This window comes from Eschrichtius robustus, chromosome 19 (genome assembly GCF_028021215.1).
Source record: "Eschrichtius robustus isolate mEscRob2 chromosome 19, mEscRob2.pri, whole genome shotgun sequence".
In the NCBI taxonomy this organism is placed as follows: domain Eukaryota; kingdom Metazoa; phylum Chordata; class Mammalia; order Artiodactyla; family Eschrichtiidae; genus Eschrichtius; species Eschrichtius robustus.
In genome coordinates, this window is record NC_090842.1 from 18,017,940 (window position 1) to 18,038,875 (window position 20,936).

Genomic DNA, 20,936 nt, shown 5'->3' on the forward strand with positions numbered 1-20,936 from the left:
AAGGAGGGAAAGCAGGGGGTGGGGGGTGGAATGCATTGGGAGATTGGGACTGACATATATACACTAATATGTATAATATAGATAACTAATAATTGACATATAACACTGTATTAGTTTTAGGTGTACATCATGATTTGATATATGTATATGTTGCGAAATGATTACCACAATAAGTTTAGTTAACATCCATCACCACACAGTTATAAAAATTTTTTTCTTGTGATGAGAACTTAAAGAAAAAAAAATTCTATGAACCAATCTCCCATACAGAAGAATTCCAAATGATTTATGTAGATACTCCACCCTCAAGGAGGTGGAGTGTGGGCTGCCCATAGTAACTTCCTCCTAATACGAAACAGTATGGAAAGTTCCTTTCAAAGAGTAACTTTATAGAAAAGAAACCTAATAAACACCTATAATGGAAAAGAATCTGAAAAAAGAATATATATATATATATATGTCAAATCATTTTGCTGTACACCTACAAACTAACACAATATTGTAAATCAACTATACGTCAACAACAAAAAAAAACCCTAATAAACACTACCTCATCCTTTTGATCAAGGTCAGTCTCATAAATCGTATTGATAGTATATACCCTTGATATGATGCAATAATAACAAATTACATCTGGAGCCTTCCCCCACCCCAACCTCAGTCTAATTATAAGAAAAATATCAAGTTCCAGTTGAGGGCAACCTACAGTGTACCTGACCAATACTCCTCAAAATAGTCAAGGTCATCACAAACAAGAGTCGGAGCAACTGTCACAGTCAAGAGGAGGCAAAGAAAACATGATGACTAAATGTAAAAGTAGAACAGAAAAAAAGATATTAGGTAAAAACTGAGGAAGTATGAATAAATTGTGGACTTTGATAATAATGTACTGATACTGGTTCATTAACTGTAACCAATGTACCACACTAATGTTTAAGATGCTAGTAATAGGGGAAACCGGGTGCTAAGTTTATGGGAACTCTGTATTATTGTCACAATTTTTCTAAATTTAAAACTGCTCTAAAAAATAAAGTTCATTTAAAATATTTCTAAGAAACAAATAAATACTGGCAGCTGAATTTATTTACAGAGAAAACAGAATGGGTTTGTGGGGATGCAGGAGTCAATGAGGTTTTTCGGTTGTTAGTGATGTGGGCAGCACTGGGATTCATCTCAGAATTCTACTTAGGAGTCCCAGATAATTCAACAAATTTGGATAGGTTGTTCGTTCAGACACAGCATGATAAACCATACTGAATCTGCTTAGCCCTTCCTATGGCCCAGCTAAAGCAGGGCACCCTGAGGGATGCAAAGACGCTTCCTTCAGAGGTTGTATAGTCCATTAATGAAGACACTTAAACAAAATACACAAAGTATGTGATAACAGTATCTGCCTTGGATATCTGCTTCCCCTATAATCCACCCCTCCATTCAAAGCCGAGGAATGGGTTCCCCTGCCCTTGATGGGATCAGAAATGGACACTCTTGATACTATCTAGCCAATTACATTCTCACTTCTAAGAATTAATTTCCATAAGAGGTTTGGACTGGAAACTAATGTAGCCACCTTGATTCCTATTGGTCTTCTGATTCCTGGTCCCAGTTCTCATGAGGTCCAGTTGTGCTTCCTAACCCTGAGTTCCATCAGATGCTCATTCGTAACTGATTCATAACAAGTAAGTTCCCTTTTACCTGTTAGCTTAAATAGGTTCCTTACTTATGTATCTTATTCTATGACAAAAATAATCTGAGTGTGTATCTTTTTTAAGTAAAGAATATTTCTTCTTTGCAACGAGACTTAGCACAGAATAAAAAAATGAGTCTCTGCCCTATGAGAGCTTAGGCATACTTGGAGAGGCAGAACCCTTTGTAACCAAGGCAGGCATTTTAAGGTCAGGTAAGCAGCAGAGGCCACTGTAGTTAGGATATGTTTTAAAAACTAAATCTGAACTAGCTTGAGACAAAAAGCAAATTTACTGACTCATACATGAAAAGGTCCAGTGGTAGACTTTTAGCCCTAAATGAAGGTCAATAAAGATGTTCAAACAGAACTTCACTAGTTTGCATGCATGGTCTGGCTTAAAAACAAATCAGCTTAATTTCTTCCAAATGTTTTCTACAACAGGCTAGTGGGTACATTTTTGGACCATAATACTTAAAAATGAAGAGGAGCGTGGCTAAGGGGTCACTTATTAGTAAACCATGAGACAGAGTACTGCAGTTTAAAGGGGCAAGATGGAGTAGAATGAGTGTAGGAAAAATCCAAAAACTAAAAACAAACAAAAAACACCTAAAAAAAAGATTCAGAAAAGAAAAAGCGGGTCACATTGGAAGTCTAAGAAAGCTCATTTTCCTGTGCTGCTCCTTATTAGATTTCTTGGGTAATAAATCAGAGTGGGCAGGTTTGTGAGAAGATTCGTTTTTATTGTGGACATCATCCTATTGCTTTGTAAGTAATGCCACCTCCTTTTCTGAAAAACTTCAATGAGGAAACTAGAAAGAAAAGATCCTAAAAGTAAGCTTCTCTAAAGAAAAATGAAATTCAGGCACCCGGGTTTAAAAATTTTTCTCTTTCCAGGTCCATGGTGCTTCTAAAGTTAACATCAATGTTTCAGTCACAGATTAGAACCAGGAACAAACAGTAGGAAACTGCTCTGAGACTGGCACTGATGAATCAAAAATGCCACTTGTCACACTTGTAACAAACATTTGTATTTGCATTTGTTTCTTAATTTAAGGTAAGGTGTTTCTTACCTTAAATTTACATAATTGAAATGACAATCTTCGACCTCAAGTTTTCAGGAATCAACCAGGATTTGTCAAGTGCCTGCTAAATACTCAGCATCAGGAAGAGTGATGTGAATTATTATGACTGAAGGTTAAACATTAGATTCAAACACTAGTAATAAGAATGGGACTTTCCTTTCCTGTTAGTAATCCTCAATTCATGTGATAGTGAAATAACCAAGCCCTAAGGAACGACGTCTCATTGGTAATGTTAGAAGGCTATCAGTATGTTTTAAAGGTAATTATACAAATGGTTTATTTACCTTGTTTTATTAACATAGTCACTAGAACTTCGATCTCAATGTTTAATTTTCCCCAACAGTTTAGCTGTTTCCAAGAAAAACAACCATTTGAAGACTGGCATTACAGATAACAACATATTATTACCTTGAACTGGCTTCTCTTTACCAGATGGTTTCAGTAAAAACAGAACTCCCAACCTATCTACCTGGTTGCCACTTCACATCCGTTAATACAGCAAAAGTCTTGATTTCTGCCTCTCAGGATTATCCAATGCACAACTCACGTCAAGGAAAGAGCAGCAGTAAGAATCCTGAAAAACTGCAGAACTCCCCATCTAGTTACACTAAACCCAGTAGTAGCATAGATATAGGTGACTTTTATGCTTCTCAAATTCTTTTCTTCCAGAACACCTGAGAATTACAGAACCAACATTTCTACTTTAAAAAAAAAAAAAAAAATTTTTTTTTTTTTTTTAAATAACTGTAGGGCTTTCCCTGGTGGCAAAGTGGTTAAGAATCCGCCTGTCAATGCAGGGGACACGGGTTCTAGCCCTGGTCCAGGACGATCCCTGGACGTGGAGCAACTAAGCCCGTGCGCCACAACTATGGAGCCTGCACTCTAGAGCCCACGAGCCACAACTACTGAGCCCACGTGCCACAACTACCGAAGCTCACGTGCCTAGAGCCGGTGCTCTGCAACAAGAGAAGCCACCGCAGTGAGAAGCCTGTGCACTGCAACGAAGAGTAGTCCCCACTCACCACAACTAGAGAAAGCCCGCACACAGCAATGAAGACCCAATGCAGCCAAAAAATAAAATAATAAGAGCAAAGCTAAATAAATGTAAAAAGAAAAAAATAACTGTAGTCAGGGAGAGAAAAAGAAAACAGTATCTTTATTGTGTGTAGTTCTAACAAACATTCACTGTGTGCACATTCCAGCAGACAGAGACAAAGGTCTTTGTTCAAAATATGCTGAAATAAAATAGGTAAACAAACTTCATTACTGAATACACAAAAGGAATGTTAATATTACTCGCTCAGAGGGTGAAGTCAAAAGGAAATTAAATAATCATAATAATGTTTTGCCTAAATAGCAAATGTAGAATATAGGTGTAGGCACAAAGCAGCTCCTAAAATTCATGAGTGGGATGCTAGATGTAGGGTACGTGACTTGACAAATACCTCTCTACTTCTTGAAACCTCCCTTTGAGATCACCCCCGCAAATTCCAAACCCAAGCTCTTCCAGGGCACAACCATCAAATGTGACTAAACTTCCCATTACTTCTGTGGTATTTGGCAAAAGAACGAGATGGTTAAAAAAAAGAAGAAAAAAAAAAAAGATCAATCTCCTGTTGAGACAAGACATGTCTGAATCCATTCCTCCTGGAGAAGGAAGTAATGAACATTCAACTTCTGCGTTTCTAAAATGGAATTTCATCAGATAGGTATCACTTAAGATTTTAAGCATGAGATACTATGTAAGTAATGATATATCTGGCCTGTAAAGCATTTTTCACTGCTCCACTTGGGAACTGAGTATATACTCAACAATGTTCTTATTTCACAACGTGTGGATTTGTGACAACGGCTGAAAGAACTTTACGGCTCAAATTACAGGTTCCAATGGATTTTTGTTGCTGCTTAAGTGGTCAAATTAGAACTAAACACAGTATAAACTTTATCTGTACCACTTTCCTGTCTTTACAAATGTTATGTCATTTGGAAAGCAAAACCAATTCCTGAGAGACAGGGGCAGGAAATTTTGGGACCCAGCACTAACATCCCTATTTTGGGGGCACTAATTTCCCCTCATCTCCTCCTCTTGTGCTCTCCAGCCATTATGTGTACAGTTTGGTGAGCGGCAGCAATGAGCCTTCCTTGGGAATAAACAACCGAACACCTCAGAGACATCCCAGGAGGCCCGGCTGGCCAACAGGGACTGGCTCCACTGTCTCTCCAGAGGGGTTTTCAGGACCCACCAATGTCGAGACTGTTTTGAGAATTCCTGTCTACTTCTTAAAACAAAAGTCCTTTTTGATGGATTCGGCTAACATACTATATTACTTTATTGTTTAGAAAAGAACCTCTGCAAACTCACACAAGCTCTACCTGGTTGTTTATGTAGGCAGCAGAATAATAGTAAATGGACCCAAAAGTGGTTTTTATAATACAAAGTGACATGATATTAGCAGGAGATCAAAAGAAGCCCTGGGTATTGGATGGATTTCATGGATGGTTGAGACAAAGTCTGAAAATCTTTTCCTCTGGCTCTGAACAAAAACAAGTCCAGATATAAACAGGAAAAGACAACCAATATGAAATAGAAAAACATACCTTTTGCAGTGGTCTTTACCCTAAAAATATCAAAAAAAAACACAAATTTTACTTAAGAATATCGTTCTTTAACATTTCTTCTAAGCCAGATGTTTTTCATTCAATTTTGGGGACTGCCAACGCATTTTTAATTGACCCAAGTTATCTTCTGGCTTAGTTTTAGCTTGAATGTTCCCTTTCCAGCTCCTCAATACTCCTTTGTTCTTCTTTTCTACCCCAGTGTGGGCCCATGTGATCATGCAACTTAATGATTACAGCAATTATATACCAATTCTTATTCAAGGCAACCCTTCCTTGCCTTCCTGGAGGAGCATCAAGTCACACCACCTCTGTTACACAATAACCAAAGATTTTTCTTTCAATAAATTGTCTTACAGTGGCATCTTATAATACATACAAAACATTTTCTAAAGATGTAAGTTTTAGGGACTTCCCTGGTGGTCCAGTGGTTGAGGCTTCGCCTTCCAATGCAGGGGGTGCAGGTTCGATCCCTGGTCGGGGAGCCAAGATGCCACATGCCTTGCGGCCAAAAAACCAAAACATAAAACAGAAGCGATATTGTAACAAATTCAATAAAGACTTTAAAAGATGGGCCACATCAAAAAAAAAAAAAAAAAAGATATGTTTAAAAAATTTACCCATATCCCTGACATATAAAAGTCAGCCAGAAAGCCCCTAAAATTTCTCCATAATGTCATAACCAAGTGTGCGATTAGCAGGTTGACATGATTTTTACAAACTGTGAATTCACTCAACTGCTAAATCACAGGATACAAGACCTGGGTTGAACTTTTTCTTAAACAGTTTGCATGGGCAGACACTGGTGTGCTGTGTAGCTTCCTGTCCTGTCAAGTGCCTGGCAAGCAGGAACAGGGGAGGATGCTGAGCAGTGCCCGTGGTCCTTCTGGAACCACGCTGCTTCCTGCTGCATGTGACGATGGCTCAGAGTAGACTGGTCATCCTCAAAGGATGGGGAGAAAAATCACCACAGTTGTCGGCAGAAAACTCCCAGCAGACGGTCTCCTCAGGTGCTTCCACGGGGGCGGAAAAAGCAGTCAAATACACCAGAGCAAGTCCGAACCAAGGAGAAACAGTAACATAACTCTAAATAATAACCTACTCCTCAATGAAACAGTCATCTGAGAAAAAAAAAAAAAAACTACCAGTTTTTTATTCTCAATGGAAAAAACAACAAAACCACAAATTGGAGCCATGGAGGTAAAATACACATGAAATGGAAAACATTCTCTTGTCCTGATCTTCCCCCTCTGAATGCCACTTTACCGTGGGAGTTATTTTACTGGGGCAAACAGAAGATTAAATACTGTACCTTTGATCAATTTGGAGTCTCTTACTTCTGTAAAAAGGGGAATAAAAAATTACCAGTTGATAAACAAAAAAAGAGCAAAATCCTTTAACAAAACTGTAAAGCTCTAAACACATACTTATAAATTTATATTTTACCAATACAAGATGGTAAGGGGTTTAAAAAAAAAGAAAAGAAAAAAGATGGCTAGGAACTGGTGCCAAAGTAAAGGATAAAGTTTTTGGTGCCTTTTCTAAACTCCTGTCCCAAAAGTAGTGTTTTTCAATATTTTTCAAAAAGAAAGATTACCATGAATTCACTCTTTCATCCCAATTCATCTCTTCCTCTCCCTGTTTCTCTCCACTCCCCATAAACAAAAGGGAAGCAGAGTTCTGCCCAGCACCATTTGGTGGCCTTAGGAGGTGGCAAGGGCTCCCTGCTACACTCAGTTTTAACAAATGTAAACAAGGAACAAGATCATTCTGCAGTTGTGTTTTAAGTCGCAGGTGTGCAACCTGACTTCATGAATTAAACCTCTTATGATAAATAATTAAGTCATAATTTTTAAAATAATATTTACTTAAAAGAAAAAGGGAAAAAGAAAAGCTTCAAAACCAGACTGTGATGCCCTATTAAGTATGTCTAATGTGCATTCAAAGTACTGGAAAGCAGGCAATTTTACCAAAGGGCAATGTCACTAGGACACGTAGACTATAATTATAAAAGAAAGTTTTGAAACATAAAGGTGCTCATGGAAAACAGTAAGGAGAGGAAACAAAGGCAAGGACACAATGAGCAGGTGTTTTGAGAATAAGGCTCTGAGAAATGACTTGGACACTGGCCCCAGGGCTGAGGCGGATGTCTGGCCAACAGTCTGGGGTCCGAGGGAGAAGAATACAATTGGCAGGATTCGAGAAGAGGGCACCGCTGCAGCCTCCAAACAAGTGTCTAGTTCTCACTCCCAAGTGGATGTGCTTTCCAGATTTCAACAAGGTCTCCTCAGGAGGACTTGCTCTCCGCCATGTAGTAACGATACAGAAAACCTAAGAGAATAGCACCTACGATGGGGAAGATCCAATACGACCAGTAGCTAGACGTTTGGGGGGGGGGGGGGGGAGAAGCAATAAAATCGTGAACATTTCATACCAAATGTTCCCTATCTTTCAACATTCACATTTTAATATTTTAAACATTTTTCACATTTTAATATTTTTATAGCAAAGAATTTTATTTGGGGAAATAAAAAAATCCAAAGATCTGGACTGAAGTTAAACAATAATTTTAAAAGGATTAAAAACGGAATGTATGGTATAATACCAAAAAAATATATACATACACACCTAAGTATATATGTTTTCACAAAGACATAAAGTGGTTATTTCTGGGTTATGGGATTATGGAGAGTTTAAATTTTTCTTTATGCTTTTTCACATATTCTACAATTAACATCTTTAAGCAGGAAAAAGCCACCATTTTATGTATATAATTATAAATTTAGAACCAATGATACCTAATACAACTGTTGACGATATTATATCTGCCCCACATGTATTTTTAAAATTTAATCCTCACAACAATCCTATGAAATAGGTATTATTAGTCTCATTTTATATATGAAATACAAGCTTTGCACCCAAAATCACAAAGGAAAGTTGGTCAAGCAGTCTAATTCCTATCCTGATTCCCATCCTCTTAATCCCTACTTAAGTTCAGACACTAATAAGGACACACACACATGCACACACACAACATACTGATAGTTCTAATAAAGTTAAATAAATGGTAGTTGGCTTAAAAAGTCCTGTAAGAAACTTTCCTCAGAGTTTCAGGACAGTCATTATTCTCCTTAAAATAATCCTTCCTGGGGATTCCCTTGGCGGTCCAGTGGTTAAGACTCTGCGCTTTCACTGCGGTGGCCCAGGTTCAATCCCTGGTTGGGGAACTAAGATCCCGCAAGCCACACAGCTGAAAAAAACCTTCTTCTCTAACAGAGCTTATTAGTACTGCTAGTTTTAAGTTATAATTCTTCCATGATCCAAATGACCTGGCTGCCCCTCCACTTATGGCATATGCAGTCTAGGTATTAAAAGGCTTTGAAGCCCAAAAAACCAGCTGAGGTTCAATAATAAAAATGATTCTCTTTGCCTAAACATGTCTAGCACTTTGTACGTTTAAGTATGGCAGAAAGCTGTTCTGGACAAGTTTAGAATGTCAGCCAGGTAGCTTTGTTTAAAGACACAAGCAAGTTGGTCAGTATGTACAACAGCAATATGGCACAGGGAAACTTAAAAAAGTAATCTCCCCAGAAGAGTAATGAATTCAGGTATCTTCCAGAACAGCCACAAGGGACAAAAGAGTTCAAAACACGGAAGATAAAGTCTACAGTGCACAAGACTGAGAATGGTTGACCACCAATCCTCATATAATCCTTTGTAACTTTACGGCCACTGAGAACAGAACCAGAGGAAATGCACCTATACTGCACCAAAGGAGATACAGGTTCAACAACAACTTCCTGGACATAAGACAGAACTCTCTTCATTCAGATTTATTCAGGTTATTGCACATAGTTGTGACTCAGTTATTTTTATTGCTTTGAAGTATTCCACTATATGAATATCCCAGAATGAATTCATTCATTTTACTAATGAATGGTTATTTGGGTTGTTTCCAATATTTTAATATCTTGAATAATGTTGCTATGAGCATTCTAGTACGTGTTCACTGGTATACTTGTACACACATTTCTCTTGAGTATGTATATATCCCTAGAAATGGAACTGCTGGGTCAGAAGTTATTATATTGTCAAATTTACTTGATAATGCCAAATTGTTTTCCACAGGGATTGTACCCATTTACATCTCCCTAAGACCCTAAAGAGGGCCTAAGAATATTGGTAATACACTTCCTAAACAACTCCTCTTATTTTGAGAATTTAAAAAAATTTTTGCCAATCTGGCAGGTGTGAAATATACCCCATGATTTTAATCTGCATCTCTCTGATGACAAATGAAATTAAACCTTTTTTTCCCATATGTTTATATTTGTGCTTCCTCTTCTGTAAGGTGCTTGTTTAAGTCTTTTTCTCATATTCTACTAAGTTATTTTTTAATTGATTTGTAAAAATTCTTCATGTATTCTACACAGTAATTTTTAATCAGTTTTAAGTGTAGTGTAAGTCTACTGCAAGTTTATGGCCTGTATTTTCAAATTCTTTATGGAGCTTTTGGATGAGTATAAATCCTTAATATTAAGAAAGCTGAATTTACTAACAGTTTCCTTTAATTTCCACTTTTTAAAAATATTCTGTCCGTCACCTCAAACAAAAAAGACATGGTACTTTTACGGGGAAAAAAGACACATTTTCTCTCTCTCTATGAAATGCTTTAAGTGGGATCTCAGAAAGATAAAATAGCTCTATATAATCTCTATAAATTTTTACAAGCCAAGGATTCTACAGTTATCTCAAGTAGAGACACTTAAGGGATGATAAATGTATACCTTTCAGGGCTAATACTACTGTGTTAGTAACATTACTGCAAGGGATAAGTAAACCTTTGAGAAAACACACATTCCTGAACATGACTGCAATACACAATTTTTTTCTTCTGTAAAATGTAATAATACATTTTTACATTTATTATTACATTTATAATATGTAAGGTAGGTGCAGAGTGGTTGTGAGGATTAAATGAGATTAGAGAGTGGTTGTGAGGATTAAATGGGATTAAGTTTTTAGTGGAAGTTGCATAGCTTGGCTGAGCTGCAGAGACTGTGGGCCTGAATTAACAGTAGTACTTGTCCATGCATACTTACCTCTTACTACATGTGATTCTAATTTATGTCACAACAAGATTTAAAAATTACTCAAGGCAAGAACTTTTTTGAGATTACTCAAGATGACTAAAACTGTAAAAATTAATTTTGCTAAAGCTAAGGAACTACTGAATTTGCAGTAATTGTGACCAAAAAAGAATGAGCTGTCAAACTGTACTCTAAGTTATGTTTCACATGTATATTTATGGAAGAACCTCTTTGCCACACAGTAAGTTGAGCATAAGGAAATCTATTAAGGGAATACCAACCTTTTGCAGGTATTATTTTTCGGAGGGTCCTGAAGAAGATGCATGTTCAAAAACAAACAAACAAACAAACAAGATTAACACAGAGTATATAAATCTTCTCGAATAGTCATGCAAACTCTGAAGCTAATAACAGAACTTCATCTTTCATGCAATTTGATGTTTACAAATCCATCTGCGATGGGAGGACTAGGAATTCTTTTTCTGATAATATACTGGTATTCCCTAGTAAAGAACCACTAATGAAAGCGTAGAGAAATGACCTAAACTCATTTTATTTGTAAAAAACAAACAAACAAACAAAAAAAGCCACTGGTACAAACTATATTGCAATGAATTAATTTGCAGTCACAATGGTAAGCCTGGTTCACTGGGGCTTGCCACTGGCAGTAGCTAAGATCACATTTTGTGAAAACACATTTAAAAAATAAAAACTTCTGTCTTGTAACATAGAGATCAACTGGGAAATGCTCAAAAGCATGCAGATGACTGCTTTGTGGCTTAGAGAAAAGTGAACTGCTTTACTCTCTGAAATCCTAATAATTAAGATTAGGGACCTTAGGGCTTATTTCACAATGAAAACAGCAAGAATGGAGTTAGAGGAAAGAAAATACCAAAATACACTTAAAAACAAAAATTTGGCAGTAATAAGTAACGAGGTATTTATACATGCGACAACACTGATGAACCTTAAATGTTACGTGAACTGAAAGAAACCAAAGACCATGTATTATATAAAGTCCATTTACATGAAATGTTCAGAATAGGCAAACTGAGAGGCAGAAAAGTAGATTGGTGGTTTCCTAGGGCTGAGAGAAGAGGAGCTGGAGGGAAATGGAAAATGACTGCTAAAGGTTACGTGGTTTCTTTCTGGAGTGATGAAAATGTTCCAAAATTAATTTGTGATTATGGTTGCACAGCTCTGAATATACTAAAAACCCTTGACTTATACATCTTAGGTGAACTGGATGGCATGTGAATTATACCTTAATAAAGCTGATACTAAATTTTTAAATTCAATTTATGTAAATAACAAATGAAGTTATGGATTTCATTAATTAGTTGTATAGTACAAAAAAGCCTGCTAACTTACTGCCAGAGGACAATAACCCATTAGCATAAGTTACTGCTGCCCAAAAGATCATCTCTGCCAATATGCAGTAATATGCCAGGGTATGGACACATAACTACAGATTTCAGTAACCTCCGAGATTCCCAAAAACCCTACATACATACTGGCCTAGATATTTTAGAGCAGACCATGAGGTAAGTTTTAATTTCATATACCCAAAACATTGTCATGCAAATGAATACATGCCCCAAACCTGAAAGAAATCGCCTATAGGCAAGTAAAACTTCTAATAAAAAGTTTTAGATAAATCCTATTAATATACTGCTACACTTCTTTGAGACCCCGATGATAACAATCTGGGACATTTCTCCTTGAATAGAATGAGTCAGGCTAGCTAAAACATGTTACGGTCAATCTTTGAGAAATACAGCAAGTGTTTTGCAGATTTGGAAGGCTGGGGTGGTAATGATGGTTGTGTGTGCATCTCACAACGTTGCCTTTTTAAAGCTTTTTTTTTTTTAAAACTAATTTATTTATTTATTTATTTTTGGCTGCACTGGGTCTTTGTTGCTGCGCGCGGGCTTTTCTCTAGCTGTGGCGAGCGGGGGCTACTCTTCGTTGCGGTGCACGGGCTTCTCATTGTGGTGGCTTCTCTTGTTGTGGAGCATGGGCTAGGCGCATGGGCTTCAGTAGTTGTGGCACGCGGGCTCTAGAGCTCAGGCTCAGTAGTTGTGGCGCAGGGTCTTAGTTGCTCCGTGGCATGTGGGGTCTTCCTGGACCAGGGCTCAAACCCGTGTCCCCTGCATTGGCAGGCGGGTTCTCAACCACTGCGCCACCAGAGAAGCCCAACGTTGCCTTTTTAAATATTCCACTACAGTAGCCAAGAAATAATTGAATTCTGTCAAGAAAATTCCATGGTCTTTTATGCTTTCTTTATCCACACATATACCAATGATTTTATGGAACAAAAAAATGTAGACTTAGTATTAAAAAAAAAAAAGCAGAGGTAATCTGAAAGGCTTATGTGAAAGCGAAACGGAGTAATATACATATTATGATGTTTAATCTATAACCACATTAAATCTGTTAGTTCATATAAATGGATTCTCTAGATTTCAGTTTTTAGCCTCTTTTACAACCAAAAGCACTGCTGTGTGCTAACTAGACTGAGCCTCAGACAACGTAGTAAGCAAGTGAGAGAAGAAAGAGAGGGGGAGAGAGAGAGAGAGACCAGACGAATCAAGACCGTAATATACTGAAATTGTAATAGTTCCTAGTAAGCAATAAAAATTTTAAAATATACATGGTTTCCTTCCTTCCTTCCTCCCTGCCTCCCTCCCTCTCTTTCTTTTAACTAAGTACCTCAACCCCTGTTTTAAGAGCAATCTAGGAAAGAAAAGAGAAGGAAGCTTATCCTCTTTAGAATACCAAGAGCCAAATAAATGCCAAAGTGACTCCGCTTTTAATCAACTATAAACGAAAGAGTTTTTTAAGGCACTGCTCTTGTAGCCAAGTGTCTCAGCCAAGTTTGGAAAGAAGCCAAATAAGTTATTTTTAATTTAACAAAATTAAGAAGAAAAGGGTTCGATTAACACAAAACCCTCCTTCATCTTCACCCTGCCATTCTCTCCGTGCACAGCTCCCCCGTTCTCATTTCCACTCCAGAGCTCTGTGCTGAATCTAACAGATGCTTAGGTGAAATTCCTACAGTTTATGATTGACTTTAATTTACCCCTGTGGGTGTTCAGGCATATCTTGGCTGGTTATGTTCTTGCCCACGTTTTAATTTACATGCAAGATTGGTCAGGAGAAGTGACTGCTCTCCATCTTTGGCATGGATAGTAGTAATTGCAATACTATATGATTTTAGTTACAAGAGAGCAGTTCAAATCCAGAGTTCTACCAAAAGCCTTACCAAGTGATTAATATGCATGCTTCTTTATTCTCCAATGAGTCTGGAATCCACTTCCAAACAACCAGATTGCTTTAAGTCTACTCTGATTTTAGTCCAAAATTAACAGAAATCAACTGTTTAAATACGGTGGTTCCTAAAGTTCAAGATTCATTAAGCCTTTAATTCCCTCATAAAATAAATAAGTAAATAAATATATTTATATACATACAAATACTAACATGGACTTTGTAGGACAAGAGGAAATATTTCATAATATTTGAGTAACCTTTTTATTAAAGCTGATTATAACTGAAATTATGTCTAATATCCTCAAGCTCAATGATAAATCAGTTTCCTCACCTGTGAACTGAAAGGCTCAAATCAGATGAACCTGAATTCTAAAGTCATATTCAATTAACTCAACACAATTTTCCGACCCAAGGGCATTTTAGCAAAACCTACAAGAGCAGACTTCTAAAGATTAGAGAGAAGTTAATACCATTCTCCCACGTCCAAGAAGGAAGACTGAAGGAGCACAACCACACAGAGATGTTTCTGTTTTCCAGCACGTACGTAAAGATGTGTTCTTCCAGATACTCTCCCGAGAGACAGTGTGCCGTGAGCACTAACCCTCGCTGATGTGGTTAAAAGAATGACAAAGAAATGTCATAATTGGCAAACATATGGGAAGGGATTTGGGGGTCAGTGGGGGGTGATTTCACTATGAACCCTGTTTATGAAAAAACATGGGAGGAGGGCTTCCCTGGTGGCGCAGTGGTTAAGAATCCGCCTGCCAATGCAGTGAACACGGGTTCGAGCCCTGGTGTGGGAAGATCCCATATGCCATGGAGCAACTAAGCCCGTGCGCCACAACTACTGAGCCTGCGCTCTAGATCCCGCGAGCCACAACTATGGAGCCTGCGAGCCACAACTACTGAAGCCCACGCGCCTAGAGCCCGTGCTCCGCAACAAGAGAAGCCACCACAATGAGAAGCCCGCGCACCGCAATGAAGAGTAGCCCCCGCTCGCCGCAACCAGAGAAAGCCCACACGCAGCAATGAAGACCCAACGCAGCCAAAAATAAATAAATAAATTTATTAAAAAAAAAAAAAAAATGGGAGGAGAACACATGCTTAAGGAATGGCGTACTTTGTCACCAGAACATAAACGTAGGAAACAATGCGCCAAAATTATAGTTATGATGCATTCAAACATATAGACAGAGCGTTATGTGTATCTTCAGCCTAAACAGTTTATACTTAGACTTTCAGAGGTTTAAATAAAAGGGAAATATAAGGTATATAAGAAGCTTATGTTTTAATTCCTAAATTGAATGTTCGCCATTCCAAGAGGATTCCAAGTATTTAAAATTGGAAGAAGTGGATTTTAAACCACAGGACACCTTCAGCAAATTTAATGAGTATTTGGGTGGTCTGGTAGTTTTTGCAGCTTTTTATTTAGAATAATTTGGTTTCTATGTGGCCAGAAACTTATGAAAAACAACTTGGGAACTTTGGGCTTCAAACACTACTGCAAAGGATTTTTCCCCCATAATACAATGGACTGTGTAACATTAGCTAACACTATATAAATTTTAGTTTTAGGTTCATCATACAACCTAAAAAGTCTGAGTTTTGAAAGTATATGATTTCAATATTTTCATGGCCATGTGGTGTGGATCTTGAGGACAGCCTTCTCATGACGCTCTAATGTACTAAAATTTCTTTCTAGATGAGAATACAGTTTAACAATTACTGTATTGTAAAGCATAAATCCCTAGAGTCAGCCCAGTCATATAAATAATATTTCCCTGTACATAAGGGCAAATTCAAAGATGAAAAACACCTGCTAAAACAAATTTCTATACAACTCTCTCAAGAACCCATTATGATAAGATACATAAGACATCACTGAAGAAAAAAAATTAAAACCCTCAGACACTAATTTACTGGGACCCAAGAAGTGAAATACTTGTTATAACACTGGAGGGCTGATTTGCAAAAGATGTTACCTTGTCCTTCTGACATCTTGCTTTGCAAAACTACACATCATTTCTAAATAAAGCATTACAAGAAGACACTAAGCCTTCAGATTCCTCAGGAAAGGGTATTTTGTCTTTCAAGAGTGATCTTGCCATTACATTCTATGCTTTATTTCAAAAGATTACGTTACAAAATACACATGTTACGGAAAAAGAATCAGGCAACAATGAAACCACCATACAAAATTCTTTGGTAAATAGCAAGCACTACTCATCTAAAGGGCATCTGCATACCCATTTTAAACGTTAATAAATTAGGTTGTAGATATGATAGGAATATTTAACAATTCTTAAAAGGAAATTTTTAGTATGATGCAACCAACTAACTACATTACATAACTATAAAGCATGCATTCTTTTTAGTTTCCCTCCCATAAAAGAGAAGGTAAACTGAATGCTATGTATGTATAATACTTTACGTACATGTAATAGAAAACTGTATAACAAAAGTCTGTAGCACCTGGGAGAAAAAAATGTATCTGCCTTTAAATGCAAGTTATAAATTGCTTCTAACACAGACGGAGTTCACTAAATTTCAAAAGTTAAATTTTTTAAGTTAAAAAATGAAGTTTAAGAAACACGTTAAGGGACTTCCCTGGTGGCGCAGTGGTTAAGAATCCGCCTGCCAATGCAGGGGACATGGGTTCGACCCCTGGTCTGGGAAGATCCCACATGCCGCGTAGCAACTAAGCCCGTGTGCCACAACTACTGAGCCTGCGCTCTAGAGCCCGTGAGCCACAACTATTGAGCCTGTGTGCCACAACTACTGAAGCCTGCGTGCCTAGAGCCCGTGCTCCTCAACGAGAAGCCACCACAATGAAGAGTAGCCCTTGCTCGCCACAACTACAGAAAGCCCGTGTGCAGCAACGAAGACCCAATGCAACCAGAAAAAAACCAAAAAAAAAAAAACCCAAAAATAACCATGTTAAGCCTTTATAGAGACAATCTTACTTCCTTAAAAAAAAGAAACAGATCAAATCCTGTTATAGCAAATGTCATCTCATCAAAGCTTTTGTCTATGGAATACTAAGTATTAAAGAGAATGAGAGAGATCTTTATAAATTGATAAGGAACAATCACTAAGATAAAATTTTTTAGTAGAAAGAAGCAAGGGGCAGAACAGCACCTATGAGATTTTTAAAGGAAGGGATGGTTGGTCTGTCTACTGATCAATCAGTCTATCTATCCATCCATCCACCTATTTATATGTATGTATGCACAGAATCTCTTTGGAAGAGTAAACAAGAAAATGGTAGCTGGTTACCTCAGGAGAAGGGGAACTGGGAGACAGAGCTGGCGATGGCAGTCATTTTTATAGTACACTTTTTGTACTATTTGAATTTTTAACCATGTACACCACAAACTACCCATTCAAAAAAGTTAAATGGAAAAATGGTCAGGTTATTGGGTCTATGCACTGTAATGAGATTTGACTAGTGAAGCAGTTTAACTGTCACCTAGATAATATCTGTTGAATAAATGAATGAAATGGTGCCACTTTTTTTAGTCAGGTTAGCATTTGTATGTTCCTTATCTCCTGAACTGAAGGTAGACTGAGTGATAAAAATGTTAACCAAGAAGTAAACCCATAATCCAAAGAGAGACCTCATGGACCACAAATGTGTCTAGGTTACTTTAGCACAGTAGGTAGGCAGGCAGGCAAACTGGCACAGAAAACAGTTTCTAAGGTGAGTTTCCATAACTCAAAGCAGACCAGAAAAGTGTTAACTTAAGTATGAATGGAAGATTGATGGCTCTCAGCATGGGGACTAATCCAGCCAGGTAGAGATTTAGAGACAAAAAGGGTTGTTAATTCTAGTTAGTTATCTTTGACTGAAGCAGGTAAGAAAAACATCTGTTGCCAGATCTGTAGTTTTTAAGCTTTTAAGTTATAGTACTGTAACAAACATTTCAGGGTCCTGAACCTCAGGCATTATCAGTCTAACAAGGAAACAATGGTGACCATCAATTATTTATTTACTCATGTCATAGCAAAAGCAGTATGAAAGGTAGTTTCCAAAATACTGGGAAAAAGTTTCTGATTTACACTCTAGAATAGCATGTTTTGGGTGTTTTTTTTTTAAAAAAAGTTTTTTTGAGGGGGTGGCGAGGTAGTTTCAGGCAGGGAAGAGACATGGAGCTTGGAGCTGTGGAGGGAGGAGAGAAGCAGAAAAATAAAGGAAGAATGAAAATGAAAACTGTCGCGAAAGGCAGAAGACACCTCTTAATTAGGCATTAAAAAAAAAAAATCACTTCCTCACAGAGGTTCTGAAACCTTAACCAAAAGAAAGTATTAATGAAATGAACTTTACATTTACTTCTTCATGGTGAATGTAAAAAAAAGTAAGAAAAGAGACACCTGCAGCCTAGACACAGAAGTGCCTCTTTAAAACCCATGTAAGAAATAAACGTGAAGGATCAAGAATTTCTTCCTGGAACTAAAATCAGGCTGGACTATAGCTCAATGACAACCTATGTAGGTGGTCTTGGATCTGCCTGAAGTACAGCAGTGTGACTGGAAACACTCAATCATCAGACTCACTATTTAATGGAGACTATCCTTTGGGTATAGCAGACATGATAAAAACAGCCTTGAAAACACTGCCTTTAATCACTCTTTAAGCCAGGCTGGGGCCAAACTACATTTGGAGACTTCTAAATTTTTACAGAATTTCACCAAATCTCACCAGTTAAAAGGGTTTCTTTTTCTTTATTTCTTACAGAAAGTCCAAGGCTCAACAGTTTTAATTTATCTGAGACATCTCTAGTTAATTCTTTGGCCTATATATAGAAGGCAGACAGTGCTTTCCACAGAAGAGAACTAAAGTTCCCTAAGTTTTCAAACAAAAAGATGGGCATGTCATTCAGCACAGTCTGGTGTTTGGCTATCTGGGTTACTTTAAGCACAAATTCCCACCTCCAGAGATCATGAATCAGTAGTAGTAATGGCAGCCCAGGAAATATACATTTCAGAAAACACGCCAAGAGATTACAATACAGGTGGTACAAGGAATAGAATTTGAAAAACACTGCTTGCTCTCCATTCCTAAGAATGGTCCTAACTACATACTATACTACCAAGGAAGAAAAATGGCAACAAGAAGCAATTGGTAGACTTCTAGACATTATAACTCCCCCACAATTTTATTTGTCTTAAATATAATGGGTGTTCTCACAGTGCTGTGCAGAAGTGGGTTATGCCTCCTGGATACAAGGTGCTTCTCTTGTACAAATGGGAACATCCCTTGAATCAAATGTTGACCTCTGAGAGCAATGGTTTCTGGACATGTTCAATATACCAAACAAGCCATGCTTAGTTCAAATTTTACCTTAATTACACAAGTGAAGATTCAAGAATGGATAGCACATGTGTTAGGAGGGGAGGACAAACAAACCAACAGTGCTCACAAAGCATTTAAAGAACTATTTCATGCCCCCTTCATAAACAATTCAACAGTTCAGAGTAGCAGAGTGCAGCAAGACGGAAGAGTTAATTTACACAAGCACTCTGGATGGCAGAGCAACAGGTGGCAGATACCATCAAGCAATCTCTTGAATTGAAAGAATTCTTGTGTCTAGGTCAACTTTAATTGCTGTGTCACACGTGTTCAGTAAAACCAGCTCAATGAGGAAAGGGAAGCAAGAAGCTAGAAGGAGGAAAAGAGGAGGGAACATTGCCTCCATGATGTTCTGGGTGACAACTAACTGCTGTCCCTTTAAATTACAGGGTAGGGGAAGAGTCAAGGAAAATGGCGAGAAAAAAGTGGGGGAATAAGGGAGATGAACCATCCAGCTTGTGGGAAGCAAAAATGCTTTCATATTTTCTTCCTGGTACATTATGCAGTACACATTAAGGTTTTCAAATATTTAATCTTTTGTTTTTACGGTATCACTGTGTGAATGGGAAGGGTGTGTAGGCCTATTTGAGCCTACACCATAGGGGAACAGGGACAGAAAGGCCTGTTCCAGTCAATTACTCAATTGTTCCAGTCTACAACTCATTCTAAGACTTGCAAGAGTAAATCGACCTTCCAATTCTTTTTCCAACACAGAAGCAATTATTATCGTCTATACTATTAAATGTAAGAATAAGAAATACTTTTCTACAACTGAACCTATAAACTAATTTCTTTCAAAGCAATACGGGGCATGGCTTTAGAGTTTCAATTTTTTAAAAAAGCAAATAGAAGCATGAACACAATGTTCCTACTGTTCAAGACTCAGCTATTCTTTTTTCCTGAAATAGTACTGAGTCCAAATTCCTGAAAAACAGGATTTTTGTTTGGGGGAAAAGTAAACACTTCTCTTGTTACAATACATTAAAAAAAAAAAAAAAAAGCAATTTTATTTGAGTAAATAGAAATATAAACACTTGAAAGACACAAGAGAAATAGAGGACTTCTTACCTTGCCATCACTTCCGGGTTTAAGGTCATTCTGTTTAAAGAGGAAAACAAATAATATTTTAAGACACAGCTAAACGAACTCTCATTACCTGCTTATTTCTAACTTTGGAACATGAGACTACATTCTGGTAGTAGTAATTCCCTGGGAGATGCCAGGGTCTACAGAAGGGTACTGCCCACTCCCCCACCCCTGCATCCCTGACTCTGAGTATATCAGGGTCCCCTGTAAGAATGGTATGGTTTTAAAAGTCCACAGTTACCACTTTTAGCAATGAATTTGCAAGAACAACCAAACCACTATTTTAGGTAGAGATAATAACTGCATTACAAAAAAATCGATCAAAAATAACCCCACCTCCAAAATCAGTTCCTTTTCATAGACACTATATGTGTTGATTTACAGACAAGAAGCTCTATCTTAGCACAGTAAGGCTAGATGATTTTGGAGAAAATTTAGCCTGATGGCTGGGTTGAACGAATTTCCATTTTAGTAACTCATTCCCTCATCACGATCTGTGGCTGTTGGATAGCTTCCTCTCTCTACAAGCACTCCTAGAGCTCAGCTAATTCTTACCGGATGCACATCACCAATATAGTACTGTTTGAGCATTTCTCTGGCATCAGAGGAGTGGCCTACATCTTCAAAACTTTCAGTTGCATCTCCACCAGCTTGTTCCAGCAGAACCTCTTCTCCGCCAGGATGCTACAAGGAAAAGATATATACTGAAGACAGGGCTGTCTGAAAAGCTAACTAATGTAAGCTACTTCCCC

General features: G+C 37.7%; 1 protein-coding gene across 1 annotated transcript in view; it reads right to left on the bottom strand.

The window, feature by feature from the left end:
* Nucleotides 1-3,901: 3,901 nt before the first annotated feature.
* Nucleotides 3,902-20,936, bottom strand: part of CYB5B (cytochrome b5 type B) — a 32,644-nt gene continuing 15,609 nt past the window's right edge. The window contains exons 2-5 of the mRNA XM_068527427.1: nucleotides 20,740-20,868; nucleotides 20,167-20,196; nucleotides 10,757-10,785; nucleotides 3,902-7,760 (exon numbers count right to left, since the gene is read on the bottom strand). Of these exons, the coding sequence (XP_068383528.1) occupies nucleotides 7,670-7,760; nucleotides 10,757-10,785; nucleotides 20,167-20,196; nucleotides 20,740-20,868 (279 nt within the window). The 3' untranslated portion in view covers nucleotides 3,902-7,669. The remainder of the gene's footprint in view (nucleotides 7,761-10,756; nucleotides 10,786-20,166; nucleotides 20,197-20,739; nucleotides 20,869-20,936) is intronic.